Here is a 21,489-nt window from a genome sequence, read left to right on the forward strand (position 1 = left end):
GCCACCAACCTGGTGGTGCTTTTCTTTCATTTATAGAATTTTTAACTTTTTTTTAATTAACAGAAGAATTATAGCGACAAAAAGTTAAACCTGGTTAACTGAATAAAAAATAATAATGGTTTGTCACACCTGCCTTTTCCTAGCTGAATGCGTGCAGCATCTATGCGAAGTACTTATGTTTTATTCACAGTCCCTGCACCGCTTGACGCGTTCGACATCCACTAGAGCTCTTAACGATATTTTTTAATAAAATCCGAAATAGTCACGCTACAAACGAATTGTATAATTCTTTTCCAATAATATTCAAGCGTGTCGCAAAAATCTAAATGACTAAACTCCAAAAATATTTTTGAAACTATGTTCATAGAGAACAATTGGAAAAAGATTTGATTCGAGTATCGCTTACGAATTTTGTTTGAAAATCTAAATAAATTCAATGGAACGTGCGACTTTATGAATCAAATTTATAAAATAAAATTTATATTTCGAGCAATAACTGAAATACCTTTATTTTTATGAATTTTTACTAATCTATGTCACGGATAAAAAGTAGGTCTTTGCGCTTGGGTATAGGATAACTGACCCTATATAATTTCATTAAAACTGTACTCAGGTTTTCTTTTCCTACTGTATAAAAATACTGTTAAATAAACATAATTTGCTTCCAATAATATATATGTATGAATTACGACATGTATATATTTACAAAATGCATGCTTCGCTTGAACCTAGCTGGCTGTGTTTGAAACAGGAAGTATTTAAATATGCATGGGGTCAATAAACTCATTTCCCATTCATTTGAACATAAATCCACTCATTTATTTAATGTTTGCAATTTGTTATTTGACGTCCGAGCGGCTCGACGTTCTCTTTGTGAAGCCTTTTTCTTTATTGCTCAAAGAATTACAGTGCCTTTGAGCAACTGTTGCACAATTTTAACTATCTGACTAAAGAGGATTCAATTTTTCGTCCGTATCGCAATTGCATCTATTGCTTTTTAAAACTAGTCTGAATGTACTTTTGATGCTGAATTAACTGTCATTCAGCGATTTTTGAGCGTTTAATCTTTCATCCAATTTGCAGTAAAATACGCTTTCAAGAACTTTTTCATTATCTTATATACATGTAAATAGTCATACCAATAATTGAACTAAATAAAAAAAAATCAATATTAAGTATCCTACAATCTTCAATCAACATAGAAACTAGTCTAACAATAAACAAATTAAAAAATCTAACTTTACATCAATTTCCCATTGGGACTTTACAAGGATTCGCTATATTAACATTAAGCTTAGTCTACACACAACTCTCTCTCGCGTTCGCTAGGAGTGGTGTCCTTGTCGTGACGACTTCTCTCCGCCGTGACAGAGTTCCGCTTGTCACGCTGCGTCGGTCCTCTCCTAGCGTACCGATGCTCTATAACAATGGTTTAGACGTTATGAAGGTTAAATGATGGGTTAAAAGTTATCATGGGCTCAGAAGGTCGTCTTATATATAAGTTAAAAATAATCTGGTGCTGTTTGATAAATGGGAAACATTTTCACACATTCTTGAAAATCTGTTATTCTTTAGAGCTGAATATTTTATTATGTTCAATGTGTGTTACGCAACAAATTATGACGAAACCATTGAATTATTAGATACAAATTGAACTAAAACATCCAACCATTATGGTAACCATTTGCTATTTCACTACTAACGTTATTTTCATTCAAATTGGCCAAATCAAAAACAGCAAAGTCAAATGATTTGTCACAAAGGAAGTTTTGCGCACTACGCAATAAAGTGAACTCCTAGACAACAGCTTAGAAACGTGGTTGTTATAATATTAATCTAATAATGTCAAGGAACAAATGGAACGATGATGGAGGACGTGTTGGATCTCGTATCTGGCAAAATGTATTTCGCTGTGATTTAACAAGCAGGGGACTTCTTATAGTTGTTTTTTTATAGAGGAAGAATAGACGAAGTTATGATTTTTAGTTTCACCAAAAAAATATATATAATATATAGGTATTAATGGAGAGTTTAGTATATTATGCTCAAATGGAACGTTTAAATTTGTGTGAAAGTGGACATTCAGTAAACCTTTAAGGAAAATTGACGAAATATACTGAAATAGAACTGGACTCCAATATCCAATTGAAAACCCCTACCCTTGTACAAAAACACATTGGACATTAATGATTTATCTCTTCGTTCGACAAAATATTTGTTTTAGGTTAACATTTCTTCATCTATTCCTGCCAACAATACTTAATAGCTCACAACTGTGTCAGTAAGCAATTCCTTTGCACTATTACTTTTCTTTCTTTAAATTTCGTGTTATTTTCATTCTGCCTGCGGCTTCGCCCGCGTTTTCAAAGAAAACCCCGCATAGTAGCCTATGTTCTATTCTAGGTCTTCTGCTATCTACATACCAAATTTCATTGTCATCGGTTCAGTAGTATTTGCGTGAAAGCGTAACAAACATTCATCATCGTGCGTCCATCCAATCCATCCTCACAAACTTTCGCATTAAGAATATAATATGTAGGATACCTGAGCATCAGAAGCTGGAGTGTTCGGCGTGTGAGGCGTATTCGACCTCGTATCGTGTAAGCTATGCACGCTCCGGGAGGACCCCACGGGCGGGGATACCACGGCAGCGTAGGGCGGAGGCTCCGGCGGCCGCTCTAGGTCCCTCGCGCAATTATAATCTATGTAAAATATTGAGACAATTATAGTTAATGAGATATCGAAAACAATGTATCGAATGATTGGTTGGTTAAAGTAATTGATCATTAGGATTATAATATTTAGTTTACATTATTTGTTCATAATGTTGCTAGCTTCAAAAAGAGCATTTTAAACTAAGGTAAAAAGTATAAGACGAAACTGCATAACGTAAATAAATTGTCCCTACTTTAGCTTTATTACCATGTAATACATATACTTCTGACAACTCTAGATCTATTACTGGTACAATTCCAGTTCAAAGTTACAAACATCTATTTGAATACTTCAGATTCGATTACTCTTCATATCAAAGCAACACAGCCATTACAGTCGCTCACAATTGTCAATAAAAGTATCACAGTTCAAAGCGTACAATAGAGAAACAAATACCTTACCTTTACCGAGCGGCACTACGTCTGGATTTTTGTCGTCTGTCTGTATGGGTGAATGGTTAGCACTTTGCATTGAGCCTTTATACGCCTTCACTGTTTGCACTGGCGCTGCAAAAGGATTTCTATTGAATAAAAGTATTCATGTTTTCATAACGCATTGTATGGTTGAAGAAACCCTAGCGCGTGGGATGTTGTTTCACTGACGGCGTAAAGGGCTTGTGAGATTCTAGAACGTTCGTTATGATGCAATTTGAATAGAGTTTCAACTATATAATGGACTTGTATGAACTAAGAAAAAACATAAATGTTGATTTATTTGCACAAAATAATATATAGGTATGTAAGACAGAGTTTTAAGACATAGAACAATATAATATAGGTAGGTTTATAGTGTATGATTTACAGATGAAAAAGCAATAAAAAAATTTACACGCGCATCTGACGTCAAACCTCCGACTTTTTAATATTGTAGTTTCGAAAGCTAACTCCTAAGCCAACACTGCTCCTAAATTACGTTTCAAAGAGATTCCGATACCAGTACGAAATCACAGATAGTATAATACCATACAATTTAGTCCATCTGTTCAAATGGCATACTGGATATGTAATCGTCACTTACAAGATCAGAACGTCATACACGGTAACATGAATGGATCTGTCAATCAATGTGCTCAAAGGACATTGGTTTTATGCATTGGTTAGCGTTTGCTAGTTGGTTATGGACTGTTTGATATGAATAGTGCGTGATTGGTTAGATACATGAATAGCTGTAATTAGAATGTGTTATGCAATTTGTTGCTTATTTATTTTGGCATTAAGACATTGAGATTGTCTTTATAGGATGGTGTGGAATGAGAATATGTTATGAAATTTCTTTGAGCTTATTTATTTTGTCATTAGGACTTTAGGCTTTAAGATAATATGTTTATGTATTGTTATTTGTCTTTAACTTTAAATTTTGTCTATGACAGATAGATTGCATATTCTCTTATACGTACAAAGTTGTTGTTTAAAAAGTTAATAGAACAAAAAAAAACACTTTTCATAATTCACAACTATTATAATAGACTACAAGCCCGCATAGGACAAAAATATGGGTCAAATGAACCACCAGGGGACATATTATCTAGAACGATAGCAGAGCAAAAAATAATAAGATTCATCACTATGCCGTCACTTGTAAGCTGTCCAACTGAGTGCAGATGAGAATTGAAAAGTACAGGTAGACTCGGTAAATTTTGGTCATATATTTTTGTACGGCATTCTTAACCATCGATAGATCCATTAAAAATAATAAGAAACCGCTCAGTGCCGTACAAAAATGTTGGTCCACCAAGTCGGAATTTTTATTTAATTTTCGAGAGTTACCGGGGGTAAATTTGGTCATTTGACCATGTACGGCATCTGTGTCATACTATTGCTATACTGCTTTTAATCCATTATTCCGCAACGCCGTACAAAAATCATGGGGACAAGGGGAAAAAATCGAGAGTTGTAATCTCCTCTCTTTCCCCACTCCAGGGGGTCATTTGACACAACACGAAATAAATTTATTTTTAAAGTATTTTATGCATAGATAATATTTTTTCATGTGCCGTACATTTTCGTTGGTTCAAAGGGGAAAAATCTGAAAAAGAAAAAAATCCATATAACGAAATGTTTGCTTTATATTTTTATAATAAAATATAAATATACATTAATATTAAGAAGCTCGAGGTGGTTAATTATCACCTTGGAAAGTCGGAGTCAGGTGGAATGGACTCCGTTAAATTGATGAACTAATAAAAAAGCTATGAATGAAAAGATGTGAATTATATGCAATCAGTCCATGAATACAGGTAAAGTCACAAGCAAATGCTAGTAATATATACATATTCAAAATGTACAAGTAAAGCGCTTTCAAATGATACCAGACACTGCATATTTATCTTAACTTTATTTTTTACTCTGTATGTTTTGTCCGCTAGAGGGCGCCACATTAGATTTTGTGAAACCCCATATAGCCTTTAGCTAGCTGGTCGCTGGTTATCCAGTGAACAATTCAGACGCTTCTAATGATATGTCATTTGTCGAATTCTGATAAGTAGTTTAGAAGTTACGAGGGAATAGATGAACATACATACATGACCTGTAAACAACCATAACCCTCCTTTTGCTTTGCTGTAGTTGGGTAAAAATATGTTAATGCCGTACTGTATCAAATGGCCATAAAGCACCCTTAAAATTGTAGCTTTCGTCGCTTTCATCAGCCTAAAAGATGTGGTCTGCACAAAAATGTACGGCATCATTTTTTCCTAATTTATCTATGTTAATACTATTTAAAACAACGGATAAAGTGAAGAAAACTATTATATTTCATTAATCTACGATGTTTAAACTTTAACAAAATTTCTGGTTTTGCATTTCTCTATAACTTTTTTTAGAACGGTTTCTTTTGAACGGCAATACTATACAACAATTGAATTTTACAATATCATGTTAAAAAAAAAGTTCCCGTACAGGGTCAAATGACCTTACAGCTCTTTATATCAAGAATTCGATGAAATTAAGATGATTATTGGTATACATTTAAAAGAACAATTATTTTTTGACGGCATTGCTTTTAATAGTACTTTTGAGTGCTAGATAATGTTTTGGAACCGAAGCCGTACTTAGTCAAATGACCCCCTGGAGTGGGGAAAGAGAGGGGGTTGCAGCTCTCGATTTTTTCCCCTTGTCCCCATGATTTTTGTACGGCGTTGCGGAATAATGGATTAAAAGCAGTATAGCAATAGTATGACACAGATGCCGTACATGGTCAAATGACCAAACTTACCCCCGGTAACTCTCGGAAATTAAATAAAAATTCCGACTTGGTGGACCAACATTTTTGTACGGCACTGAGCGGTTTCTTATTATTTTTAATGGATCTATCGATGGTTAAGAATGCCGTACAAAAATATATGACCAAAATTTACCGAGTCTACCTGTACTTTTCAATTCTCATCTGCACTCAGTTGGACAGCTTACAAGTGACGGCATAGTGATGAATCTTATTATTTTTTGCTCTGCTATCGTTCTAGATATGTCCCCTGGTGGTTCATTTGACCCATATTTTTGTCCTATGCGGGCTTGTAGTCTATAACTATCATTTTCAAATAATTATATTAAATAACATTAAAGCGAAACATTATCTTCTTGCTATATATTTTTGTATTAACGACGGAGTAATGAAGATCGTACGACATCAGAGGGAATTCCTCAAGGGCTTTGAATTATATTGAAATAGACTATTCGACTCCAAAGTAATATTGCTAAGAATTTATATTAATATTCCGTTTAAATTTCGAATCATTTCTGTTTCTTGATTTCGTCTAATTATTGGGAATGTGATTTTTCCTTAAACTAATAATAAATGAAATGAATACTGTTGTGTGAATAATTTATTAAAGAAAGTGATGTTCTTTCGTAGAGTATAACTCTAATAAAGATCAAGAAAATTCCTTCTCGTAATAAAATATGATAATTCTAATTGGACATTTCACTAACAAAAATCTTGCTATCTCCAGCTGTATTTTCAAACGATTCAAAACGGCTTTCTGGTTTAACATGAAAATGTATTTCGACATTTATTACTCTAGCAGCAATGAAACATGAAGCAGGGGAAAACTACGTTTACGATCATATAATAATTGGCTTTCAAAAATCACCCCTCTATCTCTCAAAGGCTGCTGCTCATTTGTTGGTACAGAGGTAGATTTAGCCATCGAGTAAATGATTCAGTATAAATTTTGTATGATTCCTATAGAAAGATATTTCCAAGTTGTGAATTATGATTGTTTAATAAAATTGTTTAAATAAGTATGGCCCATTTTTTTATGTCAGAGCAAGCAAAGGAGCAGGTGGGCCACCTGATGTTAAGTGGTCACTACCGCCCATAAACATTAGTGTTACAGGTTCTTTGCTGGCCTTGCCCATGATCAATCCCAAAGCTAGATACCCTCTTATTTATTCAAATTAAAATATCAGATGAGGTTATTTTATTTGTGTCGATAAGTAAAATAAATATAAAAAACACATATTATTACACATAATTATTAGTTAAAAATTTACACAAATATCCCACAAATATGTTTTTTTTTTATAAAACAAGAACAGCATCATAAAATAACCTACAGTAGTACCACCTCACACGAATTTTATGTAAAATTCACATGTCTAGCCGTGATCAAGTTACCTATATCACAGACAACCGATATTTTATATAAGTATTGAGCTTTGATGTCTCATCAATACCTCAGTATTGCTATATATCACGCCATTCTACACTTAGGATCCAAAATTTACCTGGTACTAACTCGGCTTAGCTTCAATCCAGAAATTATTACCTTCGCACCGTCAATGTAGACAATTTATGGCTACGGAAAATGTATAAATTTTTATCTAGCATGCACTCTCAAAATTTCTACTATCAAATTTTGCTTCTGACTATCTTTATGCTTATTTTATACATTTACACTGTATTACATTCTGCATTTCGTGTACCAAAATTGTCTCCAATACGTATCTAAAATAGTATCAATAAATTTGTCCACATAACAATAGCAAATGATTTAATAAAACCATTAATTCACGCATGCATAGAATTTAGACTCAAACGAAATAAAACAGAGAGCAGTCAGCGGAATAGAAACAGTATTTTCCATTTTGTTGAATATGCCCGCAGAATGTGTCTTCTCAATGATAGAATTTATAACTCGAAATTTAATACTGAACTGTATAAATTTAAACACGATATTCCTTTTTGCGGTATTGGAAACTTAATAAAAATGTCTCTTGTGAGTGACGAAACATGCAATTTCTTAAGTTCGGGACATAAATCACATTGAAATGCAGAGAAATGTGTTGCGTTTCGGAATTCTAGACACGAGGGAATCTTTCTATTCTGCTAACCCTGGCGAAGATATTTCGGTATCCGCTTGTGCTGACATTTCAACAGAAGATTATTTATAGCGACTTCTATTTAGATATTGCACTATTTTGTGTGCCATTAAATGAAATAAAAAAAAAATTTATTTATTTTGTAAGACTTTATATTATGTGGTTATTTTGGTTTGCCAGTCTTTTGAATTGTTCTATGTCTCTGATTGGCTTGTCCGAATTTTCAAACGATTAAAAAAAAGACAAAAGTGAATAGCGATTCCCTAAACTTTTGTATAGTTTTATTGTTATGAATATGATACAATAATACTATGTATCTACAATAGTATTATTGTAAATTAATTTTCTTTGACGTTTTAAAAAAGATGGTTTTATGTAGTACCCACGTACCTACTACTTAGGAACATGAATATTATTCTGGTCAAATTACATACATAAAATATCACTTACATCAGACCACTCAATTTAATATCTATATAGGCTATAAGACTTCTCCCTAATCTGAAATTGAAGACATGCTCTATCCTGAAACCCTTTACAGCAATGATTTATTATTTAATTTAATATAATTAATTTTTAATATAATTATTTTATTTTATTTTAAGGATAATAATTATTGTCCTCGAGAAAATAAATTATTATAACACTCTCTTGAATTTTTATAATAATAATAATAAAATTCCAACAATTTAATTTAGTGAAATACTTTCAAATATTTTTCAAGTTTAAAAAAATAACGAAATAACGAGAATTCTTTGAAATTAATAAAACGGAGAAATATGAGCACAAGATATCATATTTCTTTCAAAGATTAGTTTTAACTTCCAAGAAAAACTGGATAAGATATAAATATAAGATTCAAAGTAATAAATAGATTTGATATCTATTGATGGATACAATATTCTTAAGTATAATCTAAAAGAAATTCTACTAAGTAAAACTTAACATTTTCTGCGATGTGGCAAAACCTATTTTTAATTTGGAACACAGATAACTTAAAATAAGGCTAGATAAATAATTTAATCTTTAAGTTACTTTCATGACGACTGAACCCGGGCAAGCGTACAATTGGAAAGAAAAAAAACACAGAAAAACTTTGAAAAATAACATAATTAACCTTCTAACTACCTATTAGATGAATTGAATATTTTATTCGTAATTATTCATTGTATGCACGCAAGCAAAACCGCTCGTGTATACACATATTTTCAGGATACAACAAAAATATATGACATAATAATGTACTTTATTACGTCACTGAATGTTTTACCGAGTGCAATTAACTAATTAAGCATACGACCCATTTATGTGAAAATTGTCGCTAAAGGTGATAATCGCGTCATAAAATTTAAACTTCACCCATTAGCGAGTTAGTACGATTGTAAAACACGCAAACAAAAATGGTCATTAACGCTGCATAGTTTTCGAAATTGTTTTAACACCTATGTAATAACAAAAATATATGAATGTGTCCATTGCAATTTTGTTATAAATTTTAATAAAAGACATGCTAATACAAAATCTGAACTAAATGGAGCCTACAAAATATAGTCACAATATCTTCATTGTTATCAATTAAATATTTTTAGCTTATTACTAGACATTAATTTTTGTTCGTGAAAAACCACAATTAATAACAACAATACTATGGTTCGAAAACTCACATTTAAAAATGTTTCAGAAAAAAAAGAAGTATGCTTTTTAATATTTTTAGTATCAAACGAATCGAAACTAAATATTGTTTTAATAGATAAAGTACAAGACGTGTATAATACAATTTCTTATATTTAATTTTACTTCATCTCAAGCAAGCTAAGTTATTAAATAGCACAGTGTTGCATGCAAGAAAATAATTTTAGCGACAACGGTATGGTAGGTAGGTATGCTTTAGTTATGTTTAGTTTACATTTTGTCAAGTTTTACCAGATATATAAGCACGTTATAGAAATAAACAAATAGTAAATGTACTTCAGCTATATTGGCAGCACAATAAATTCACAAAAAATAGTTATATATATTATGGTTAAAATATTATTTAAATTCGACATACCTTCATATTGCAACGGCCTATGCCGTTTCCTGGCCAACAGCGCAATAGCAGTAAGTATGGCGAGAGTCACCACGATACCAGCTATGATGCCTAACGCCCAGCTGGTGTCCATCCCTGATGTACTCTTGGCCTCTGAAATATTATCCTTTTTAGTATCGAGTTAACAATTAACATAAACCAAAGTAGTACCTATAAAGGTGCTTTTACACCAATAATGTGCGAAGAATATTATGTTTATAACCAATAGTTTATATTAAAGGCAAAACGCTTCAAACTTAAAACTAAATGAAGCGATATGATTGGGTATTTTTATATTAAAGGCAAAACGCTTCAAACTTAAAACTAAATGAAGCGATATGATTGGGTATTTACAAACACATTCCTCACTACACATCCTCGCACATTATTGGAGAAAAATCACCCTAAACGCGCGTAAACCTACTACTGAAATGCCTTAAGTAGAACAGTGTAACTTTCAACGCTTTCATAGTATAAATTATTAATGTCAGAATCATAAAGCGCGTCACACACGGTGAAGATACTATAATATTTTATCTTAAGATACTGTTATATTTTATATTACAGTATCTTAACGCATCCGGTATCAGCGTTCGGACCATCATTTTTCTTTTGTCATTGCGTACTAAGACTCCTGTAGAACCGCCATCCTGTTACAAATGACCCACAAAATTTCGCGTCATTTGTAACAGGTGTGTGACGCGCTTTAGGCATACAATTTCTAGTCAGAACTATTACTATAGAAAGACTTAAGACATCATTACCATCAAATTAAAAACCACCTTCCCTATTTTGCCGTATTAAACAGAACTCATTAAGAACCCGTCAATTCTTTTTAATATGAGTTGAACTATATCTGTTTAACTTAACAAAAAGCTGTACAGTATGAAACTAAAAGGTTCTTTCTATAACCTGAGCTCTATTGAATTCTGTAGAATTTCATCGTCGGATTAAAATACAGCTTAGTTTAAAAATTAATTCTAGAACTATTCCTAAGCATCTTCAGCGGTTTTTGCATTCTGTTGCATAATGTATTCTGCACAATAACAATGTTCCACGATAAAATATGTAGCTTTATAATTTTTAATCTACCGTTTTTAATTTATCTTCATAACAGCGTGGTCTGTATTGTATTATGCAACTTTGCTTATGGAGCAAATAAAATATATGGCTGTAGGTCCGATCTATTTGCTCGCTACGTTTTACATAATAATGTTTTCTGCTGACCTAAATTAAAAATATGTGTCGTTTAAAATTATTCCCTATCTATTACATACCTAGTATATTTACAAGCATAATATTATCTACAAAACATTAAAATATAATAAAGTGTATTTGGCTCAAAAATACACAGACAACACTTTTCGCAAAATTTTTACACATTAATTAAATTTAACGTATCCAAAAAGAGCTCACACAATTCAATTTCACGTAGCGAATTCAGCATAACTAATACGAAACAGTCACGTGAAAACTTGGCAGCTAATTACCTGTATGCAAGGCGAGTCTTGACAGTGTATGTACTCTCATAGTGGTAACTTCCGACCGCCCCCGCGCGTTGTTTGCATAGAAGGCCAACTTCAACGCCTTCCCGGAACCGAGCCCTTGCAGCTTCCATACAGGGGTAATAGTTGAGACGTTGGCTATTAGCTCGCCAGCCTCCCACACTTCTACGAAATACGTCGTTTGGAGGCCGCCGTCGTAACCTTGGAAGAAGAAGAGTGTTTATATAACGCTTGTGTTATTTTAGTACCTAAATATACCTTATATTTACAAAATATAATTTCGAGAAACGTAATTTATGATTTCTATTTTTTTGAAGGAAACGTGACAGATTTTAAGCACAAAATGTAATGGGTTGAGCGGTGGAAAATGACCTATATTTTTTTTTGAAATTTTTAATAATTATTATTATTGGATATTTTCTCAATATAATCACTTTTTCTAAATACATTGGATTAGAAGACATCGAAGATTACTGACTTTAATTATTATATGTATAGAGCCACATCACTGTAATGTCCGGTTTATGATAGTTATAAGTCTATACATCTGCCAAGCTCAAAGAAGCTTCATTATTATAAATAAACTTCAACTTAGGCCTTCTTCACAATCGAGAGCGATGGCCCAACAAATTGTTGTCGATGTTTGCCGCCATTACAGCGATTATGAATAAACATCTACAATGTCGGCCGTTCATAGATATTTAGGCCCTCTATACAGAGGCAAGAATCGATGAAGAAAATAATAGAGGCAATCACAATAGCGTGATTGCCTCTACTCACCCAACGCTGCCCATTGTGAAGAGGGCCCATCAAACAACATAAACATGTTTATAACAACAGCTTACCAGCCGCACATCGTAATTCCGCAGAATCATCAGTCAGATTCCTAGCTGAACAGTTAGTTGGTGGATCTGGCTTCACAGCCGGCAGCATGGTATATCTGCATGGCTCGATCTGCTGGCCCGCTAGGTTCGTGGCTCGACACGCTAGCGAGCCATAGTCTGTTTCTGCGGTCGGCGTGTATGTGAGTATGGAACGGCCCACGCTCGTGACCGTGAATTTACTCTGTAAGAAAGGTGTTTCTGTAGTGTGTTTATAGGATAGTGTAATTAAAGAATTATATTTTTTTGAGCAATGTGAAGGTGGAATATCATTTTGTTTTAATATTAATCTCACAAAAGGCGAAATTATTAATTAATTTCAAATTCAAGGCATCATTTTTTAAGTGAAACTTTTATTACATCGTCTCAAACTTTTTGGTCGCGCGGCTGCCGAGTAGGTATACCTACTCGGCAGCCGACCGTCACGCGACATGCGCTACACAAAGCAGTGTTCGGAACCGTTCGAACAGTTTCACTTTTACCGTGGTTTCATAAAACCACACAACATTTTTTCATAATACCTGATGAATGATTTTCTAAAAATGGTTAATGTATATCTGTTTGTTAGCCAGTTGTTATTTGTTTAACATTAACTATTCTCACAAGCTTTTTTAGTTTAGTTTTATTTAAAACGGGAATCAGCTTTTATCTTTTTGTTAAATAAAAAGTCTCTATCTTAATGATAGAAATTAATTCAACTTTTGAGTCAAGTACTTATAACACTATATTATATGTCTACTTACAGGATCAATCTCCTTAGTCCCCATGGTGTTATTTAGGACCCATTGGAAGTTCTTTGGTGGTGGAAACGCATCTACCTCGCACGTCACTCGCGCCGCTTCGTTGATAGCAGCACCCACTATAGCTGTCATTGTATTCTTGCATACTGGTTTATCTGTAGGAAAAATATAAATATTTTGTATGGAAGAAAGAAAGAAAAAAAGAGCGTCTACCCTTGCACACGTGTCAGAAGTGAAACATCTTTGACAAGATACAAAGATAACGAAATCGTCGCCTTACTCCATGACGTGACTGTATTTCTATGACGCGTCACGCGACCTTGTAATTTTACTCTCAACGCGCCTAAAGAAGTTTCACTTTAAAAAAATAATATTTATTACAGTACTAGCGCCCACTTTGTCTAAACCGAATAAATTATATACTATAGGTCTACCAGAATCTGATGGCATATTTATATTTTAAAAATAAAAGATTTTCATGTGGCAACTTTATTTGACAACTATCAAATTGGTTGTCAAATTATTGTGTTGATGATTAATTTTTTGGATTTTGTCTTCAAAATCTTCGAAATGTCGATAAAACCGCTGCGACCACAAGCAAGAGGTGTTGTTTACAATGTGTATAGAAAAACATTCGATGAAGAAGGGTCAAACACATCACAATTTTCAATTTTAAAGCGCGTGAAAGATTTTATTGCTAAGTTGGACTTACCTGTTTTGATACTTTAAATTAAAAATGTTATAAATAGGTAACTATAATTTTGTTTGTTGATTAAAATATAATTTTATGAAAACTTATTACAGGAGTTTCCATTCTTGGCTATTTGTCAAGTCCAAGGTGTACAAGTCAATTTTATAATGTGTTAATACTTACGAAAATAAACATGATTTTATTTTATTATTGTTTTATTTTATAAAAAATTATAAACAATCGTTAATTAATATAGTAAATAAGTTTTGATCTGCATTATCATTACATCCATATTTTCACATGCCATAATGATATACATATATTCAAAATATATAGGTATGTGTAAATACATAATATTATGTATTACCTTTAGAAAAGTAATATGTATAATTGTATATTATACATGTAATAAGTACCTACATAATATTACGTGGATATCTCATTATTAAATACAGTATTATCCACTTGTTTAATGTGACTAATGATATTGAGGACAAAATAAAAATACGCAGTATCAAAATCGTTCAGTCCATTTTCCCTAGGGTTGCACACTCAAAATTTTGATTTCCCTAATTGCCATCAGATTCTGGTTTACCTATAAAACCTTCATCGAGAATCACTCTATAGGTATATTAAAGAAAACGCATCAAAATCCGTTGCGTAGTTTTAAAAATTTAAGCATACATAGGGACAGAGAAAGCGACTCTGTTTTATACTATTACAGTATAAGCTCACCTTCTGCATCTTATATTATCTCAGTATGAAGTAAAGATACGGAGAAAAATATTAATTAGTGGAAGAGACGTAAACAGAACATGGTCAAAATATTATGTCGCAAAAGGACAGAAAGCTTTTGTATTACACCAGGCAGATTCTTGGTTTAAAAATAAATTGTTTTTATAGAATAATTTCTATGATAAGTGTTTGTATTTGTGATTTTTTGTAAACATTAAACCATGGTAAAATTATTTGTAGTAATAATAATTAATCTTCTAGGTATCTACGCTATTTAAGTTAAGAGTAAGGGATTGTCTTATTGGACGCTTAAGAAATGGAATTCAAATGAATCGAGAAGATAAAACATAAAAATTAAGTACTCATCAACATTAATCACTTATAACATCAGCAATAACATGAAAAAAACCTTTAAAATAATTAAATTCCACCTATTAACAAAACACATTTTCCTTTGACTGCGGTATTTTCATTGTGTATGTATTCAGAGCACTTGACATTTTTTTTGCTCTTATATGATCACGTTCCCACTTCATACAACGCCGGCGGCAATGCCGTAGAGATGTGTAAAAATAACTTTGTAACATCACAGCTCAAATGTAACGTCACTGTTATTTTTAGTAACAGTCACAGCCCGTTAACTCTATTAAGTACGCGTGAAGTTTGATATTATTTTTTTCATATGAGTGTATGCAATTAAACTGCTTACACTGTGATGAGTTGTAACATACGATGTGCGTTGTTACATCGAGATCATACAAATGTAGAAATTAAACGTTTTGTAGGATTAATAATAACTTCAATGAGAACATAATATAAGATATTATATAGGTACTAATGATTGTCTAAAACGTTTTACCAACTCACACTGAAAGTATCACTATTTTACAATAAATTCTCGCGTACGCATACCAATCTCAGCTGTTTTACTACTTTTACTAACTACAAATACTTTGTGTATTTATTGTTAGCGAAAGTCACTAGTATCAACTCCAAGGAGAGCTCACTACAGAGACTACAGAAATAAAACAATGTACTAGATACGTTGTTAAAGTTAAATTACCTACGGAAAAAGGTCTTGCTGAGTTTTTAGCTCTTTCCCATTGTTTGGAGTTGTAGGATCGGATTCAATGAGCCGTTGTATGTTTGTTAGGAGTAAGTTTGGGAGAATTTATTGGTGTACTGGATATTATTGCAAATCGTGACGTCACTAGACATTTGAACGTGTCGTTTATTTTGTAAAGTACTTGGATTATGTGTTGGGGATGAAACTATCGAATTTTATTTCAATTCTAAAAAAGTTGAATAGTCTATAAGTAGTGTATATTGTATGGCTTATTATAAAAATAAAACTGATTTAAACTACCATGTTTAGTTTTTTTATGGGCACGGTTTAACTTTACTTACTTACTTTGTTAGTCTCTGAATTCTCTGAATGTTTTATGTGGATATTGATAAAAAAATATTTCAAACTAAATATTTGAGTTAGTACATAATTCTATAGATCCACTAATCTATAGTCCACGTAATGCTTGCGTGATTTTCCGCAGTAACTAAAATTTCAATATAAAATTACAACTAAAAATGTATTTTTGCTAGCCTTAATGACATTTAGGAATGACATTGGTTTTTTGTTTAGTTTTATGCGATTATTATAACCGTGATTTTGCTCGCTCTAAACTGTTCAAAATAATTTAGAGAACAAATCGAACAAATTCAACTCCGTTTAAAAGCAATTAAATATTACTTTATTTATCGTGGAAAACTGCATGATCGGAGACGTAATAGAGCTGTATACAGTTTTAGGTATATTTATAATTTTATAAATATCCAATTGTTTATAATTTAACTTAAAATATATAATTTTAATGTCAGCATCAATAATTGCTTTTAAAATTACTTTATTTGTCACACCACTACATGAAAATTTCATAATATGATTTATGGTAATCTCTTATAAAATTTTGAAATAGAGTTGTTCTCTAGTGCCTGTTGAAAGCAGACGTGTTAGCAAATTTGCATAAAAATATTCATAATTTTTAAAAACAGTGACAACTTAAAGTGATCCTTATTGGAACATCCTTCAATACAAATTTCATAAACACTTAAATTACTTGAGACCCTGTGCTTCTACTGTGCCAGTGCTGCGGACCGCCGTACGCGCCCCCGCGCACCTTCCGCGGAACAAGAGCAGTTGCTATTTTTTACCTTGTTACACCCGTGCGGAGAGTTTGCGCTGTGACGTACGCTAGCTACATCATGAGTCTGCAGAGAACGCCGCCTCGTAACATCTCAATATGTGGGAGCGAAACGACTAGTGGATCGGAACCTAATCTATCTACCTTCATCGAAAAAAGTGACTATCATACAAATGTTTGCTTTAGAAAACGAAAGGAGCGGTCAGATGAAATCGATTACAAAAAGGATTTCGCGAGCCTGCGCTCGGATATGATGAAGTTCTTAGAGGATTTTAGTAAAACACAAAACGAAAATTTTAAATTTGTACGTGATGAAATATCGGAAATTAAAAACGAAATTAAAACTGTCAAATCCACTGCTGAGAATCTAACACAACAGTTCGAATTAATTACATCGAAAATTAAAACTATCGAATCTAACTACGCATCGAACCAAGAGAAAATTAATACTCTTGAAAGGGAAATAATTCAATTAAAAAATATAACAACCATCGAAAATTCTATACAGCCCGTAATACAAGAGGAATCCGTTATCCTTGAACTTAAAGACCGATATAATCGTGAAAAAAACCTTATTGTCACTGGAATAGCGGAAAAGATTGACAGAAATCCTGACTCAAGACGTACCTATGATAATGAAGAAACTTTAAAGCTTATAACATCGTTATATAAAGACTGCCCCAAGCCGATTAATTGTTTTAGAGTGGGGAAATATATCCCAAATAGGAATAGGCCAATCAAATTATGTTTTAGTGATACAAGTACGCCAAAAAACCTGCTTTGTAATAAAGATCACGTACCCGCTGGTATTCGTATCTACTCAGATCAAACTCCTGCGCAAAAACGTTTCTTACAATCGCTAAAAGTTGAGTTGAATCGACGCACAGAAAACGGTGAAGCCGATCTCACCATAAAATATATTAAAGGTAAACCTACAATTGTCGTTAACAAAATCAACCAAAAAAACTAAACATAAATTCATTACAAAACGAAAACCATACCGATAAAATAAATCACCAATTAATAAATAAATACGAAGATATTCCGCTACACTCCTCCTCACTAAGATTATTTTATGCAAATTTACGTAGTATTCGAAAAGCTGGAAAATTTGATGAAATAAAATGCATAATAAAATCAATAGCAATGACCACACATTTACTTATTTTCACCGAGACCTGGATTACGTCGGAAACCGATGCTAAACTGTATGAACTACCAAACTATACGCATATTTATAACTATAGACCCAATTGTAGAGGAGGGGGTGTTTCAATATATATTCACAACAACATAAAATTTGAAATAACGGAAGATTTATACAAAGACGGGAATCACTATCTATGGATATATTTACAAAAACTATCACTAAACATTGGAGCTATATACAAACCTGGAGATACAAATATAAATAATTTTTTGGAGATATATTCTTCACAACTCGAGAGCAGAAAAAGAGCAATAGTACTCGGGGATTTTAATATAGATTTGCTTACCACAGACACAAGTTCCACAAAATATTTACACGAAATCAAAGAAAATGGATACGAGATTTTAAATAAAATTAACAAATTATATTGCACGAGAGAAACCAGCACTTCTAAAACCATTCTGGACCATATATGTACAAACATAAACAATCACTCATTTAACATATCCATAATAGAATCGAGTTTATCAGATCATAAACAAATCTACATCGAAATAGGATCCCTAACGCCACCCAAACCCAAGAAGATACAATATAAGGCCCTCGACTATGAAAATTTATGCAAGAGTGCGTCATTAGCGACCTATTGTAATGAAGACAATGACTATTGCTACCTCGAGAATTTTATAAAAGAACAAATAAAAAATAACAAAATAGACAAAACAAAAATTTTGAATTTACCACAAAAAGATTGGATTAGCCGCGAAATAATAGAATCAATTAATTTACGGAATCAATTATGGCAACAAACTAAATCTCAACCAACTGATTATAACTTAAATGAAAATTTTTTAAAGCAACGTGAAAAAACTAAGGACCTTATAAAGACGAAAAAAGAGACCTATTATCTAAATTTATTTCAAAAGAACTCCAATCAACCGAAGAAAATGTGGGAATTAATAAACAACTTAGCTTTAAATAAAATTAAAGAATCGAGTGCTCCTCCAAAGCTGTTATCGGGTTCCAATTTAATAACGGATGGCAATTCTATATGTGAGTTATTTAATTCTTATTTTTCCGCAATAGGCACAGAATTAGCAAACAAAATACCAAGCAGATACCATACGAATACTGACACTACACTTTATTGTACACAACTTTCACGTGAAGACAAACTAGAAGTACTAAAACCATGCACAACACTTGAGATAATAAAAATAATCGATAGCTTAAATAATAACACTAGCACTGGACTGGACGGTATAAGCACAAAAGCCATCAAATGCTTAAAAAGCTCTATTGCTGATCGCTTAACTCATTGTATTAATAAATGTTTGACCTTTGGTGTATTTCCAGATTCTCTAAAAGTGGCTAGAGTCAGTCCAATTTTCAAATCTGGAAGTAGAACTGACCCAAGTAACTACAGGCCGGTGTCAGTTCTACCCGTTATTTCAAAAATATTTGAAAAAATACTGCATAATCGACTCTATCAATACTTAACCGAAAAAAATATATTAATCGATCAACAGTACGGCTTTCGTCCAAAATCTAGTACTCTTACTGCCACCGTAGATTTAATAACAAAAATTAAAACTAAAATAGACCAAAAGAATTTCGGATTAGGCATTTTCATTGACTTAAAAAAAGCTTTCGACACCGTCAGCCACGAAAAGCTCCTTAAAAAGTTAGAAAACCTAGGGGTGACTGGAAATGCCCACAAAATGTTCACATCATTTTTAGATAACAGAAGACAAGTCGTCAAAATTGATAAGTACACAAGCTCAGTTCAAAACTTAACATATGGCTGTCCTCAAGGCTCGATTTTGAGCCCCTTACTTTTTTTGATTTACATAAATGACATCGATAAAATTGGCCTTAAAGGATACTTGACACTATATGCAGACGACACGTGTCTCTTCTACTTCGATAAATCCCTAAATAACATTACATCGTTAGCTCAACAAGATTTAGACTTACTTTCTACATGGCTTAAATACAATCTTCTCACAATCAACACTAAAAAAACTTCATTCATGATATTTGCTGCAAAGAATAAACCCCTGCCAAACACTACCCCAATTCTTACTATAGATAAGGAAATCATCCAATACTCAAACTGTGAAAAATACCTAGGGCTGTGGTTAGATGATAAACTCACTTGGACGGTACATATTAACCATATCAAAAGTAAACTAACATCACTACTAAGATCACTCCATAGAGTAACACAGTGTATTCCAAAAAAAGAACGTTTAATGATCTATAATTCTTTAGTAAAGCCTCATCTAGATTATTTAATTGAGATATGGGGATCAGCCGCCAAAACAAATTTAATTTCACTACAAAGAACTCAGAACAAAATTATAAAAACTCTTTTTAACTATCATTACCTTACTTCCACAAAAACACTATACTCAAAAACAAAATTATTTACACTCTCACAAATTTACGCATATTCCACATGTATCCTTATCAAGAAAATAACAACAAATACAACAAAATCAAATTTACAAATAGATAAAAAATCAACAAAATATAACTTGAGAAATCAAAATGATTTGCAACCTATCTCGACTCGAACTAACTATGGGAAAAAAACTATACTCTTTGAAGGAGCACAGATGTTCAATAGACTACCAAAAAAATTAAAAAATTGTAAGAGTCTTAATGTATTCAAAAAATTACTTAAAAATCATATTCACTGTAATTTAGAATAGAAAAGTAGAATACAACCTAAACTTGTTTTGTATAAAGTATAAAAATATGTAAAATTTGTAATGTATGAGTATTACCTTAAACTAGAGATAAATTTAATTTATATATAAGATAGCATGTAACTCATTTTAAGTGAACTATTGTTTTTATGAGTAATAAAGTCTTTAAACCTAAAATTCTCGTGTCACAATGTTAGTCTGCATACTCCTCCGAAACGGGTGGACCGATTCTCATGAAATTTTCTGTGCATATCGAGTAAGTCTGAGAATCGGCCAACATCTATTTTTCATATGTACCACGGGCGAAGCCGGGGCGTGCCGCTAGTTTAAACTTTAATTATAAAATTTTGTGAGAGACTGACTGGAACCTTCTGTTTACCTTTGTAGTAGTTATCTGCTAAATTGTTTTAAACTTTCAAATAATAAATTGACAATCAATATATAACATCATTCTAAACGGAAAACTGGGGCAAAGGATCCCCTATTATCCTGAATTTTATAATCAAATTAATACCACGATACGTGTGAAGAATCATTCAATTCAATAAGTCAAGGATAACAAATTAAATCGTATTGTAGAAACCTTAAAAGTGTTTGTTTACACAACATAGTTCCATTACCTTATAAATTTGTTTTCCATTTATTCATAACTAGCTTACCACTCGCGGCTTCGCTCGCTTTGTCTTAAACCTAATAAATTAAATGCTAAAACCTTCCTCTTCAATCACTCTATCTATTAAAAAAACACATCAAGATCCATTGCGTAGTTTTAAA

General features: G+C 32.4%; 1 protein-coding gene across 1 annotated transcript in view; it reads right to left on the reverse strand.

Moving 5' to 3' along the window:
- Nucleotides 1-1,248: 1,248 nt before the first annotated feature.
- LOC149482053 (synaptogenesis protein syg-1-like) overlaps nucleotides 1,249-21,489 on the reverse strand; it is a 106,406-nt gene continuing 86,165 nt past the window's right edge. Inside the window, exons 10-16 of the mRNA XM_089703738.1 lie at nucleotides 13,231-13,382; nucleotides 12,452-12,671; nucleotides 11,592-11,807; nucleotides 10,084-10,215; nucleotides 3,117-3,221; nucleotides 2,545-2,702; nucleotides 1,249-1,419 (exon numbers count right to left, since the gene is read on the reverse strand). Of these exons, the coding sequence (XP_089559864.1) occupies nucleotides 1,300-1,419; nucleotides 2,545-2,702; nucleotides 3,117-3,221; nucleotides 10,084-10,215; nucleotides 11,592-11,807; nucleotides 12,452-12,671; nucleotides 13,231-13,382 (1,103 nt within the window). The 3' untranslated portion in view covers nucleotides 1,249-1,299. The remainder of the gene's footprint in view (nucleotides 1,420-2,544; nucleotides 2,703-3,116; nucleotides 3,222-10,083; nucleotides 10,216-11,591; nucleotides 11,808-12,451; nucleotides 12,672-13,230; nucleotides 13,383-21,489) is intronic.

The sequence above is a fragment of the Colias philodice genome, chromosome 15, assembly GCF_061535455.1.
Source record: "Colias philodice isolate Cphi_HAF_F1 chromosome 15, ilColPhil1 Martin Lab GWU primary, whole genome shotgun sequence".
Taxonomy (NCBI): Eukaryota; Metazoa; Arthropoda; class Insecta; order Lepidoptera; family Pieridae; genus Colias; species Colias philodice.